This window comes from Geotrypetes seraphini, chromosome 1, assembly GCF_902459505.1.
Source record: "Geotrypetes seraphini chromosome 1, aGeoSer1.1, whole genome shotgun sequence".
NCBI classification, from domain to species: domain Eukaryota; kingdom Metazoa; phylum Chordata; class Amphibia; order Gymnophiona; family Dermophiidae; genus Geotrypetes; species Geotrypetes seraphini.
The window spans coordinates 485,295,756-485,310,637 of NC_047084.1; the positions used below are offsets into that span (position 1 = coordinate 485,295,756).

Genomic DNA, 14,882 nt, shown 5'->3' on the forward strand with positions numbered 1-14,882 from the left:
TGGATGCAGCAGCAGGTCTATGGCTCCACCCCTGCATTCTTGTTAGTATGCACAAAAACAAGATAAAGATGTAGCACATGAGCTTTTGAGATCATATAGACCTTGGGTCCTTTATCTGTTCTACTTATGTTGTTTTGAAAACTCATGTGCTGTGATAACCCTTAAATAGCCATTTAAAAGGCTGTTTGATCTACACAGTGATTCCAGTTTTCTCCAGGACCAATTCAGCTTCTATAGCTCTGCAATACAGTACTTCTGCTGTCATTCTCCTGCTGATGCCCAGTGGTACAGTATATTGAAGGACTGTAGCAGCACCTACACAACATTATGTACATATTAAGGTGTTTATTTTAGGAGTACCATTTGAGTTTTAGACATGCATAAACCAGCATTTAGCTGTTTGAAGAATTAGACATTTGCAATATAATCTAGTGCAAAAGTAATACGAGTCTTGAACCAATGGGTTATTCTCCTTTAATCATGAGTTGTATTGAAGGCATCATCTACATTTTTTTGGTTCCACCTCCTGCATCCCTGGACTGTGTTGTAGCTCCTCGGGGGGGGGGGGGGGGGGTCTATACGTAAGTGGGACGGTGCTTTTCTGATCTGCTCTCATTCTGATTTATTATTTTTGGGATTTTATCTGGATTTTGAGGCTTCTCACTGCTTCAGAGGGGCAGTTCTGCCTGGGAAAAGACACAGACTCTCTGGGTCAGAGGTCTGAAGCTGAGAGGGCCACTCTTTTGCAGGGCACCTGCCTGGCTGGCCTACATTAGTATTTTTTTTTTTTTTTTTGTGGCTTGGGGTCCATGCCCCTGGTAACAAGGCTCACTCCTGTTACTCCTAGAGCTTGAGCACAGGCTGTGTGAGCCAGTGTCTGTCCTGAGAACTCTTATTGGGTGCTGGCTGCGTTCCCCGTCTCCCAACAATGCGTGTGGACTCGCTGTGGGTGTCTGGGGTTTCAGGGTCTGACTGGCAGCCCGAAGAAACAAGCATCTGGATTATTTTTACATGCTTGTCTGAGGCAGTATTCTTCATATCCCAGCTACTGATTCAGCTGAAGCAGGCACTGCAGCAGAATGCCTGTGAGGACAGTCTATTGCTGTCTATGGGAGACTTCTGGAAGGGATGTCTCTAATTTCAATTTTGGGGGTTTCTGGGGCTAGGTTTAGGGTCTCCCACCTCCAGAAACCCCTTTCATGAATATTTTTAACTTTGGTGTAGCTATCTTGGATTTCCTGATTTGATTTTAAAAGCCTCTATTTGCCTCAAAACACCTTGATTTGGATTAAAATCAAGAGATTCTGTGGGCTGTTTTACCCCTGATTCATGCCAGATCTGCATTGGATGGCTAGCTGAGGAGCATCGGTGTTCCACCTGCCACAGGGTACGTGAGTGAGGTAAGAGTGCTGGGCTTGGCCCCCCTCTGGTCCCTTTAGGAATTGCAGGTGGCTCATTATTTGGGTCAGAAATCCCTTGTAGAATCCTCAATTCACAACTTAGTGTCTTCAGTGAAGCGTAAATGTGCAGACATCGTGGAGCCCATGAGGAAACAAGATGTGTCCCTACAGGGGTCTTCTGGGGTATCCAGTTTAGGGCTTTATCCCTGATTTTCTGAGTCTGTTTGAAGCCTATTTAGCTTATCGTGGGGCAACCTGCAATGTCTGGGGACATATCAATGCCTGTGAAGGGGGTGGGGGGGGGGGCTTACCATCGCAAGGCAAGATTTCCCCACTGAAGCTGCATCCGCAGGAGCCAAAGGTCATCAGAAAAGGACTGGGAGGACTATTTTCTCACAGTGATGCTTCTGTTTTGGAGTATTCAGCGTCTCAGCCAGAAGTCTGAAGCAGCCCTGGAGCAGGGAGAGGACTTGACAGTATGCCGTCTGTTTAAACACTTTGCTGGAAGTCACTACAGAATCCTTGAGGGAATTAAAGATTGAACCCCAAGCAGACTAGCGAATGATATGGGGACAAAGTTTGTCTTATTCACTCAAAAACAAGCCCCACACGGACAAACCATACACACACCCAGCAACACTACAAGGCCTTACTTACAACCCACAACATTCACACTCCCCAAAGAGAAAGGGAAAAAGAAAAGAAGTGGAGAAAAAGGCCTCAGTTCAGCTTCATCTGGCCAAAAAAACTCCATTCCTACAAAAGCTGTTTATGTGTAAATGCTGAAAAATAGTCCAAGAAAACAAGGCAACTAAAGTAGCCTGCCAGGTGGTATCAAACAGCAGGCCTAATACAGATGAAAGTCAGTGGGTGAATGTAACAAAAGGCAGTATAGTCCAGCTCATAACATCCACAGCAAAAGCAAGAAAAATAACTTAGCTGCTAATAGCCTCCAAATCCAGGCCAGGCAGTCCTTACACCCAACGGGGAACCCTCCGTTTCGCATCAAATCGCTGTGTCAGGGGTGTTCATATCATTGCTTCACATCCAGATATTCCAGACCCACCATACTCCTCAAACATCCTCACCACTTCATCGATCAAAACTGGTGCAGAGAGACTCTTCACCCCGGCTCTTAAAAAGGCCAAAAGTTTGTTCATTTCCACATTATTTTAAGCTGTTTCTATTGAAATTTATTTGTTTATATAATCATTACAGAGCAGATTTGGCTTTGTCAGTGGAAGTCCCTGTCCGCCACCTCTTTTCCTTGCTCTACTTATAGTGGTTTTCAAATGCTTTGGTAAAAACTGAGGAGCTATACGCACAGAGATACAGGAGGCGGAGCTGAAAAATGTAGATGATACTTGCTATTAAAGGAGAATAATCCACTGGTTCAAGACTCATTTTTTTCTACTAGAAAGCACATTAAAGGTAAGAAACCTAATCTTCTCTTTTACAAAGCTGAGATAATATATGTCTAAAACAAAAAAAATGTGCATATGACAAGGGGGTGTGTCTGGAAGGGATTAGGGTGGGCCTGAAAAATAAATGTGTTTTCCCCATTTTAGGAGAGGGATACACGTCTATGTCCAAAAAAGATACATTGGGATTTACACCTGCTACTTGGGATGTTTAAGTTTTAGAAAAATGCTTGGATTGTGCAGCACTCTTTTGGAAAGAATTAGGGAAGTTGCCCCCCTTAATCCCCCAATTGTTGATGGCCCCCCACTTCTATCCCAAATGGGAAAATGGAAAATGATATACTTCCCCCTCCGTATTCGCGAATTCCATATCTACGGATTCGCTTATTTGCGGTTTTAAACAAAAAAAATCACTTTCATTTTTCAGGCTATTTTAAGCCCTGTAAGCCCCCCCTTAAGCCTTACCTGGTGGTCTAGCGGGTTTTCAGGGCAGAAGCGATCTTCCCACTCTCCTGCCCCGTGCAGATCACTCACAGGAAATGGCTCGAGAGACTACAGGAGCTCAAGGCAGCCATTTCCTGTGAGTTTCAAGTTTCAAGTTTATTAGTGGGAAGATCGCTCCTGCCTGAAAACCCGCTAGACCACCAGGTAAGGCTTAAGGGAGGGCTTAAAATAGCCGGGGGAAGCGGGGGGTTAGGGGCAGAACCGGCCCGGATTTTAGTTGCGGTTTTTTCTGCCTTGAACCCCCGTGAATATGGAAGGGGAAGTGTATTTGATATTGGAAAAATACCGGTACTTGAGTATGTGATTACTATACAATATATTGTAAATTGCTTTGGGTGAATCTCTTCATGAAAAGGTGGTTAATAAAATCCAAATAAATATATAATAAACAATTCCTAACATAGATGTTTATATTCTGCCACATAAAGGTAGACGTTGGTATTTCGGAGTATGCAATTTTTATGTGCTAACATGTTTATGTTGTTCTGATCCTGTATTTTTATTTATTGGGATTTATTTCTTGCCTTCATGTAAAACTTCACCTAAGCAAAATACGACATGTATTACTTGGCATAAACTTAGAAATGTTTATGGTTCCAGCATGGATGTTCGCATTGCACACAGCTAGCATAAATATCCATTTCTCCTGGTATTCTAGAACAGGCTCTAGCTAGGCAGATCCTGATCTAAAATACTAGTGGAACTTGAAATGAAATGTCCTGATCTGGGCATGTTAATAACACTTTGTATATCCTTTCTAAAATGCCACTTCACATGTTTTGTGGTCATACTTGTGCAATCTGAATGACCTAATTATTTTTCTTCCCCTAATACTACAAATCCAGTGTAAAACTACATTGAAAAAACCCTTCCCTACCTGTGACAGGTTAGAGAAAAAGGAAATTTGTAAATAGCTCACAGTCGATGAAAGCATGAAGAAAAACTCAGGCACTTCTGCTACAACAGCTGCCAATCTTTGATTATACTATAGTTTCTTTAATCCAAGCCCTGTTTTATTACTGCCGTTGCTTCTAACATAGGCTATACCCATGGTCCTTGGAAACTGAAATTCTCCAAATTAGTACCATCTTACAGCAGTCTTACTTCCTGATAGCAATCCTATGAATAAGGAAAGCTGCTGGCACTGTGCTTTACTGCACTCTTACAGTGGAGAGCTTCGGTACTTGCCATGTCACCCATCGGCAGCTCCAGAGAGAACATGTGGGGCGTATAATACTTTTTCTGAAAGCATGTATGATGCCTATTTCCCACTTAGATATTATTTATGTCTACAACTAAAATCTTATCTTAGTTTCTTTAAAAAGAATACATTTTTAAAAATACAAACCCCCCTCCCCCCAGCTACTTGTCTACTGGAGACTTTGCTTCTTGATTTGTGAACAGTATTATTTCTGTTCTGCTCAAAGGCACTAGGTGGGGTTGACCTGTCTCTAGCTTGCCATTTTTTTTTTCTTGGCAATTGCTGCTTCCATGAAAGTTTCTAAAGTCTCTAAAATCATGAAAGCTTTCTTCCATCACTTCAGTTTATTAGTGGATCTGGCTACTGAAAAAAAAATAAAAGGCTCACCCATCATTATTGTACAAGGTCTGGATGCTCAATGCAGGAAGGGTTAGACATGACTAGGTGTATGCCAGTCAGTGTTATACAAGCTGATAGCTGTTGAGAGGGCCAAACTTCCTGTATGCTTGCGTGAAAGAGACAAAAGTATAACTCTCACAATGCTCAAGTTTAACCTTTTTAGCCAATTTTGGGACAACGCCCCTGAGGGAGCGGAGCCCCATCCTTTGTTCCTCATACCACACGCTGTCTAGGCCAGTGATCTCTTTCCGGGCAGTCAGATAAAAGGGAGATTTGGCATCGACCTGCGTTGGTGGCCGGTGTGCATACATGTATTTGTACAGTAGGCAGTAAGGACAGCGCTTATGTCCTTTCGAGTGTTCGTGGTATATCTGCCCATAGCACACTTTGCTAGAGTTGACTCTGCCTTCCCGCTTCACACTATCTGTTCTGGCAAAAAAGGGCCTATTCTGTGCATCCTTGAGCAGTTCTATGTCACCAAACATGAGGTCAGCATGCTCCTGCAGAGTCCTCATGTTCAGATACTGGCTGTTGTATTTCACTACGGTGGAAAGCAGAGCCACTGGACTCTCATCACCCAGACATCCTGACCTCCACATCTCCTCTTCATCTGAGAGTGAGAAGTAGACAATGACCCGAGAGCGAGCTCCTGACATGCCAGCTTTATTGAGCACCCTTAGCTTTTCCTTGAGCTTCTGGGAGGAGGAGCTGAAAATGCTGCTGGTAATGGAGAACCCTGCCCCAGCATTCTTCAAGATGCGGTCCAGCCCCCGGCGAATAGCATGCAGGGATGTGGCCAAGAAGTCTGACCCATCTGTCTTCTTCACTGTGACATAGAAGTCTTCAAGGAGTTCATTCAGCTTGACTGCAGAAATCTAAAAAAAAAATAAGGGGATGAGAATAAACTATTAAATTTACATTGCTCGAAGGAGTGAGCTTGATTATAACACACCTATGCATTTAGTTTAAATAATTTTTATTGATGACAGACAAACTCACCAAAACAAAAATAAAAGTGAATACACAACAGGTGCAATACAAAACATCACTGTATAACATATAACCAGTCATCAAAAATTTTCCAAAATTCCCCCCCAGTCCTCCCAACCCCCCTCCCCCTGTATCCTATTGCTTCTATGTTGAGATCCTTTTTAATTAAAGAATAATAGACCTACAGTTTTACATAAGATCTATGACATTCTGTGCAATACACTGAAGTTGTAATACAAACTCAACATTTTGTCAATAACAGAAGAATATATGAGTACTATAAAAGTCCGGACCTGTAGGAATTCAAGTCATTTAACATGAATTTGCTTTTCTCACTTCAGTTGCCTTTCCCTCTCCCTCCCATATTATAGCACATTCATAGCTGGATCACATCAGTTGCTATCTTTAAAACATCATAGGTTTAACAAACGACTCTGAGCCGAATGTGAAAGTGTGTTCCAAAATGGCTCCCATACCGTTTGCAACTTTTTCTCTGCTGTCGAGTTCATATTTGAGATTGCCTAGCATTCCAGTTGTAACTGCAACAATTGAGATAAATCTTGAAGAATCAATATCCACAGGTATTTTATTACTTCCTCCATTAATGATAAAGGGAAGTCTCTCTCCCAGTTCTGCATTATTGAAGGATGCAACATAAGCATCATAGATTTATGCTTATTCAGTTTAAAACCTGAATAGCAGCTAAATTCATCTAACACTCCTAGTAAAGTAGTCAGTGAATGTTGTACCCTGGTGAGAACTAAAAAAATACCATCTGCAAAAGCTAAAATTTTTGATTATGTCTGGCTCTATCTTGACCCCTGAAATATCCACATCCTTTGTAACTGACCAAAGCAAAAATAGAAGTGAGGAAAGTGGACAACCTTGGCGAGTTCCCCTCCTTAAGGGAAATGGCGGAATGATAGACCCAATTTACTAGAAACATTGTTTCTGGATGAGTATATAACGCTTGTAGAGCCTGACCATACCAGCCCAATACTCCTACAAAATTTAATACCCGGAAAAGATATTGCCAATGCACATTGTCAGATGCTTTTTCTGTGTCCAGACTGATCAGGGCCGCTGGTTCTAGCCTAAGTTTACAGTGAGCCATAGTCATCAACACATTCCTAATATTAACTACTGATTGACAGCCTTTCAGAAATCCAGTTTGTTCCTGGCATATTAAGATGGGCAAATAGTGCTAACCGATCAGCCAGAGTACATGATAAGAGCTTCATATCTACATTCAATAAAGAGATCAGTCTATATGAGTCAGGATTTTGAGATGATTTATCCAGTTTAGGAATTAGCGTTATTAATGCTGTATTAGCTCTCAATGGAAAAGCCCCTTCCTCTATCATGGATTCAAAATAAGATAGCAAGGACCCACAAAGTTGTGTAGATAACAATTTATAGAATTCTGGGGAAAATTCATCTGGACCCGGGGTTGTTTCCCCTTTCAATGACTTGACCTGTTGTAAGTTCTTAGCTCGCAGCAGAGATTTGCCATCACCGTTCACTAGGGGGGTTCTTTTATCAAGCCGCGCTAGCGCGTTGGACGTTTCATCACACGCTAACCCCCGCGGCCGGGTAAAAAACTAATGCCTGCTCAATGCAGGCATTAGAGGCTAGCGCGGTAGGCGGTTTAACGTGCGTTAAACCTCTACCGCAGCTTGATAAAGGACCCCGAGGTGTTTGAGAATTACAAGCCCGTAGTGTGTCCACTGCTGAAACACTCTAGTGTACATCCCTGCTGGAAACTCTGCATTCATTATCCATTAAAGGTAACCCAGCCTGAGCAGTGCCTTTTTCTTACTGATCCATTTCCATGTTTTTTATAAAGGCCTGACCAGAACATTAGCTTTAAAAAAAACTTGGCAAATGTTAAAGGGTTTGACAAACCTTGTTCGACTTCCACTGGGGTACAGCACTCTGTGCCTTTCAACCAGTCACAGATTTGCCTTAGATGGTATGATTTTGGAGTAGTAACCTAGATCTAGTAATTCCAATCCCCTTCTTTTACGAGCGTATTTTAAAATTTCCTACTAATCTCTGTCTTTCTGACTTCACCAGAAAAAAAAAAAATCTAAACTGTCTATTTATGAAGGTTTTATCATATACTTGAATATATAATGGAACCATTTGTAAAATGTAGAGCCACTTTTGGAGGAATATCAACTTAAAGAAAGCAATTCTACCCAGGAAGGTCCAAAGGCGCAGGTAGACACCTAATTTTGAGTAGGCCTGAACCCAAGGTAGGTGGGCAAAAGAACCTCACCCACTACTCTCTACCTGGCTTCTCTCCCCCCCCCACCGGCCATCTGGGTGCTCAACAACTGCCCCAGGTGATCTCTCTGTCAACTCCCACCTCCTCCATTTACCTTTTAAATGCCACATCATTGGCAGCAAGCAGTGATGATAAAAGCTGCTCAGTGCCGGCTCACAATCTTCCCTCTGATATAGGTCCGCCTATTCGGAAACAGGAAATTGTGTCGGGGGAACGCAATTACCTGGCACTGAGCAGCTTGCATCAGTCACTGTTCACTGCCAGCGATGTATACGAGGGGAGGGATACCGGGAGATTTTAGCAGGCAGGGCTTAGGAATCCCTGCCAGCCATATCAAAGGTCTTCAGTGACTGAGTGGGCCTGAGCCCACCCGTGGCTAAGTCACTGGGAAGGACAAGGGCAGGGACATACAATTTTGCACAAGCTGTTTAGAGAGAGCAAGTAAAAGCACAATGTTGGCCTCATACAGCTTGATTGGATGGGAAGGTATTTGTATAACCAATAGTGTATGGGCCCTTCTAACCACTGCGGAGTAAAAATAACATGCTACATATATGATCAGTCAAGTTAATTGGTAGTGCCATTTGTTATAGCTAAGCCTAAAACCAGAAGTTCCAAAACATTCCATTTCTCACATGACAATAGGTACAGAAATGCATGGCTCAGAAAAAAGGAGCAAGATGTCATCTGCGAACAAAAGATATATTTCTTCCACAGACAAATGCCTTATATATTGGGGTCTTGCCTTATATGTTGCAACATAGGTTCCAAAAACAAAAGGAATAACAGGGGGAACAACGCTCAACTTTGACATGTATTCCTTCAAATGTCAAAACATGAGGAGAAAAGACCATTCACCAAGATTGCCACCTGTGGATTGCAACATATTCTGTGAACTGCCCATAGAAACTATCCTAAAAATCCAAAATGGGACAAGTGAGGCCATAGAACTAAATCAGAGACCTTTTCTGTATCACAACTACAGTAACTAGTATAGCCTCTTGCTGGGAGTGCTTAACTCAAATAATCTTCGCTCTCTAATCCAACTTGCACTATGCAATAGAATAGCCTCTAAGGCCAGAGCTTAAATGCTAACAGCAAAAAGCCTTAGAGCCCAGCCTAGAATACGGAGCAGCTGGCTAAGATGGGAGGCTTGAGCTCTGCCCTTGAAGCAGAGTGACTCTGAAACATCACAACTGAAGCAGATCAAGAGTGTTTGAATATACTGTATATGATTTGAGACAAAACTTGCAATCTCTCATCTGAGGATCCAGATTCATCCTTGGAATTACTGGAACACTTTGTAGCTAGCAATTCAAGGACTACTGAAACTGTGAGCAGAATCCAGGCAAAGTTGTCAATTCCTGTTATCAAAATAAGTTTTATTCTATGTGTTTGAAAAATTTATGTCAAAATGGCCACTGAAAATGGAGCTGAATACTCTTCCACTTTTATGTGATACACCCTCCCACCAATACACTTTGTTCTGGGGTTATCCGTTACTAAAGGGAATTAATTCTGCCTGGCTATTCATATATAGGGCACCAACCCTTCTAATAAAGTGCTCTTATCTATACATAATAAGCTACACATTAGAATATCAAGTTCATTAATCATACAGGCAAAAAGAAGCGGGTGCACCCAACAATACCTCAGAAGCACAGCTTAACTTTTCACATACCAACACTTCATCAAGCATGAAATCTCTCAGCCTTGCTGACTATTGAGAGGTTTTCTCCTGCACTGCAGACTGAAATATGACTACTAGCTTTGTTTCAGGGTGAGGATATTGTGTATTAATCAATCACTCTACTGCACCAAAAGACCATGTGGGTTCCGGAAGTTCAGAGACTCCCTTCTGAAAGCAATTAGGGGGGAGGACACATTTATTAATGGTTAGAGTGTGTTGGCCATTTCTAAATGATCCCAACTAATGTGCACGTATTAAGAAGAAATAAATATGAATACAACATTATGAACCAGTTAGAAACTGACAGAAGCAGGAGTTCATGGCTTCTTACCTTTGTGAAATCCATGTACTCTTTAAGTCCTTTCGTCATGCACCAGTATCTCCATACGTTGAGAGCATATAATGTTGCCTTAGTGGTATTAGGACTCACAGCGCTGATGCACAGGTTTTTCAATTCATCGTTGAAATTAAACACTGGGAATTTGTTGAGCTTGGTAGAATATGCTACAAACAAAAACAAAGGCATCAACATAATTTCTCTCTGCCTCCCTTCTTCAATTTACTGGATTTGATAATGTCTTGAAATGATATGCTGGAAATGTGAGCCACTAGATATCTAAGTCATTCAAAATATAGTGGTTTTACTGTACAATGAATAATTAATACTTAAATAACAATTTATTGGAATATTATACAGTACAAAAACATTTCCAGTACTGGGATCAACACCGGGATGTCTTGTTTTCAGTTAAAATAATTGAATACAAGACAAGTACTATGTATCGTGAAAGCTTGGTTTAGTGAAGTAGATGGTTAGGGATCTCTTTCCATAGCTCTCAGAAATTAAAGGTACATAATGTTAGTCTAATATTCTTTACATTCTATGAGGGAAATTTTCAAAGGGGTTTTCTTGGGTAGACTGCCTCGGTTGAAAACTGTCCTCCCTTTAGAGCCGGGGTCTCAAAGTCCCTCCTCGAGGGCCGCCATCCAGTCGGGTTTTCAGGATTTCCCCAATGAATATGCATGAGATCTATGTGCATGCACTGCTTTCAATGCATGGTCATTGGGGAAATCCTGAAAACTCGACTGGATGGCGGCCCTCAAGGAGGGACTTTGAGACCCCTGCTTTAGAGTGCCTTAAAAGCATGTTCTGGCTTTTGCAGCTTTAGCTGGATTTATCAGAGGCATCCCAAGGATGTGATTAGGGCAGGGGTTCTTCTTAACTCATCTCAGGACATACCTAGTGAGACAGGGTTTGAGGATATCCACAGTAAATGTGCATGAGAGAAATTTATAGCCTCAATATATAAGGGATTACAAACCTTATATACTTAAACCTTTTTCAATTGCAAAATCTCTCACATGATCCTCAGCGAGGCCAGAAAAAGAGAGAGGAGAATGGCCTGTTCGGAATGGAGTGATATTTATTGGGAGAGATAACCTTGAAAAAACCGTATCAGAACACATGGGTGAAACATGTCGGTTATCCCCCCGTTCTATGAACTGAGACCAGAAATTGAGCTGATCTAAAGCTAAGTAAATTTATTTTAGCCACTATTTATGAACTATTTAAGTATTTAAACATTAAATTATATATAAAAAAATTATAAAGAATACAAGCACAAAAAAAGTTTAAGAAAATATAAGGATCCGATGACAAGAGGAGGTGTAAAGCCACCTACTATGAAGATTTATTAAGTGGGGAGGTGGCCTCGCTGAGGATCATGTGAGAGATTTTGCAATTGAAAAAGGTTTAAGTATATAAGGTTTATAATCCCTTATATATTGAGGCTGTGAATTACTATTGCCTTTTTCTTTAAGAAGTTATATGAGTTGGGTGCCTTTGAGTCTTATTTATTGAGAGAAATTTATATGCATTGCCTCCATTGTATGCAAATCTATCTCATGCATATTCTTTGTGGCTATCTTGAAAACCTGACTGCCTAGGTATGTCCCGAGATGAGTTAAGAACCCCTGCCCTAATCATATTCCTGGGATGCCTCTGAAAAGCCTGGGTAGTTTCCTTTAGGACACCACATTTTCCTTGTAAAACCACTGACTATTCAAAAATGAACCCATAATGAGGGCAGTCAGGGAACGGTTCCGGCAAATTGTTAACTAGTAGCCTCCACTAAGTTATTTGAAATGAAGTTTGCCCAAAAGGGAGAATTATCTGAACTTACAATACAACACTGCACTGCACTTTTATTCTGCATTTGTCTTATAAAGATTTAGGGCTCCTTTTATGAAGCCGCATGAGCGGCTTTATTGCACGCAACTTTTTATCACGCGCTAACCCCCGCGCTAGCCAAAAAACTACCGCCTGCTCAAGAGGAGGCGGTAGCGGCTAGTGCGGCCAGCAGTTTATCGCACGCTATTACGCACGTTAAACTGCTAACACGGCTTCGTAAAAGGAGCCCTGAATGCAGAGAACAATAGTAGCCTCGTTCAGAAATTTCCATGAATATACTAGATGGGCAATTTTCTCAGTGCAAGACCCAGAGCCCTGGAACAACATTTTTGTGAACAGACAGAAAGGGTGGTAGATGTATGGAACAGTCTCCTGGAAGAGGTGGTGGAGACAGAGACACTCTCTGAATTCAAGAAAGCATGGGATAGGCACGTGGGATCTCTTAAAGAGGAAGAGATAATGGTTACCGTGGATGGGCCAACTGAATGGGCCATTTGGCCTTTATCTGCTATCATGTTTTTATGTTTCTCTAAAACTTTAAATCAGACCTCAAAACCTTTTTATTCATAGATGCCCATACCTAAACACCACCCATCCCTGGAGTGAGAGTGAGCCGGAATGACATTATTCCCTTCCTCATCTGCTAATCCCATTTTATAACATTGTAGTTCAACCTCCCTTTACCTCTGTGTCGTGTCTTGTTCTTCCTCCCTCTCTTTCTTTATATATTTTAGACTGTAAGTCACCTAGCTGTCTTTGTACGAAGGCCAGGATAGCAAATTCCCAATAAACTTGAAATAATCTGTACAATCTACTAAGAATATTAAAAATTCTTAATTAAAAATCTTTTTCTTTTCCCAAAATAGGCTAAACAAGTTAGTTTTTAATTTCTTACTAAAATTGGAATAATTTACTTTTAAATTAATAGTCAGTGGTAAAGGGTTCATTAATTTGCCGACTGATAAAAGATCAAAAAGAGGGAATATATTTATATTGGATACGAGCAGCTGATGGAAAAGAAAGATTCATTTGATGTGCAGATCGAGTGCCTTAGAAGGAAACATCAAAACTGATATCAAAGGCAGTGGGGCCATAATTTGAATAGTGTTCTGGCATCAGCTGGTAACCGCGTAATCATTTCAGTAAAGAAGACGTTCTATTTAATGTCTTTGCTTGATTTATTCGCCTTACATAAGAGTTCTATAATGTTTGCAAATGTTTTGTGCTTTATCAGAACCTACAAAATGAAGATTGTAATAATCTAATTGTTTTTTTAAGAGCATGAACAATTAGACTGAAAGAGTTAGAAAGATATCCAAAAATCCTACAAAGTAATTTCAGTTTCCAAAATTTTTTTATTGCATAAATAGCTGTCATAAGCTTCAAAAGATAATTTGGGACCTATCAGTACTCCCATTTTCAACATTAATTCATTTGGAAATGAAACATTTTTCAGATGAGTATTGTTTAAAAGGCAGTGATATAATACACAGCCATAACATTCTGGTCTTGTCTGAGTTGATATTTTAAAGCCTAATTCTCAACTACATTTACTCATGTTTTCATGCAATACAGATATTAATGATGTAATATCACTGGCATATACGTAGAAGGGTATATTCAGTTGCAATAGATTCCTTCCAAGAAAGAAAGGAGAACCATGTTTCTGAGATTCAGCTTTCTAAGATTCTGAAAACTGCTCTTGAGGTTTCACTTTATAGTTCCTATATATCAAAAAGCCTCTTAACCACTTTAGGACATTATCACAAATACCTATGCCATTCAAGAAATTCAATAAGTAATGAAATTACATTAGTTGCCAATTGAATCATATAACACTTTTAAATTATGCTCTTTAGTTTTATTGATATTGTATAGTCTCGCCCCTAGTTACTGTATATATTTCCACTTATTGATTTGCCAGAAAGAAATTCAAGATTAGAGTGCCGGGAATTTTTAACCTTATATTACCCTAGTCCTATGAAATGTGTTCATAAGAAGACACTGTCAGCTGTGAATAGATGGAATGATTTGCCTCACTCGCATAAGGCAAATAAGTGTTTTTCAGATATTGTTAAAAATAAGAAGGGTATGGATATTACATAATATTATCATGTCATGGGGTTATTTATCAGTTTACAAGATGATGTGAAAACTTGACTGTTGATGTTCATTTTATGTGCATCTGTGTTTATTAATATGGTTTGTATTTGTATGGTTATGTCTTTTTAGAGTATGTATTTGTGCATTTTATAATGTATGTGTTTTTGGAACCCGCTTTGTATAAAGCGGGATATAAATAAAAACCATAAACCTCCTGGGAATACCCAGTCTGTTAGCCACACTGAACTCAAGAGGAAAGTGTAGGATATAAATGTCATAATTTATTTAATTCAATTTATATTCTGTCCTGTCCAAGGAGCCCAGAACGGGTTACAAGGTAACATACATAACAATTAGCAAACAAGACACATAACAAATTAATAACAAGGAACAGAAGACTAAGGGCTCCTTTTACAAAGGCGTGCTAACTGTTTAATGCGCGTAATAGCGTGCGCTAAACCGCTGGATGCGCTAGCCGCTATCGCCTCCTCTTGAGGAGGCGGTAGTTTTTGGCCAGCGCAGGGGTTAGCGCGTGATGAAAAGTCAGGCGCAGCTTTGTAAAAGGTGCGCTAACCATTTTAGCACGTGCTAAAAATTAGCATGCCCTAAACGCTAATCCATGCAAACACGTCCATTATATCCTATGGATGTGTTGGCGTATGTTAGTATTTAGTGTACACTAAAACGGCTAGC

General features: G+C 40.6%; 1 protein-coding gene across 4 annotated transcripts in view; it reads right to left on the reverse strand.

Moving 5' to 3' along the window:
• Window positions 1–3,434: 3,434 nt before the first annotated feature.
• The window catches only part of KIAA1958 (KIAA1958 ortholog), a 203,706-nt gene continuing 192,258 nt past the window's right edge, over window positions 3,435–14,882 (reverse strand). For all 4 annotated transcript variants that reach the window (XM_033926044.1, XM_033926012.1, XM_033926023.1 and 1 more), the window contains 2 exons: window positions 10,227–10,399; window positions 3,435–5,800 (listed from right to left, as the gene is read on the reverse strand). In XM_033926044.1, the coding sequence (XP_033781935.1) occupies window positions 4,988–5,800; window positions 10,227–10,399 (986 nt within the window). In that variant the 3' untranslated portion in view covers window positions 3,435–4,987. The remainder of the gene's footprint in view (window positions 5,801–10,226; window positions 10,400–14,882) is intronic.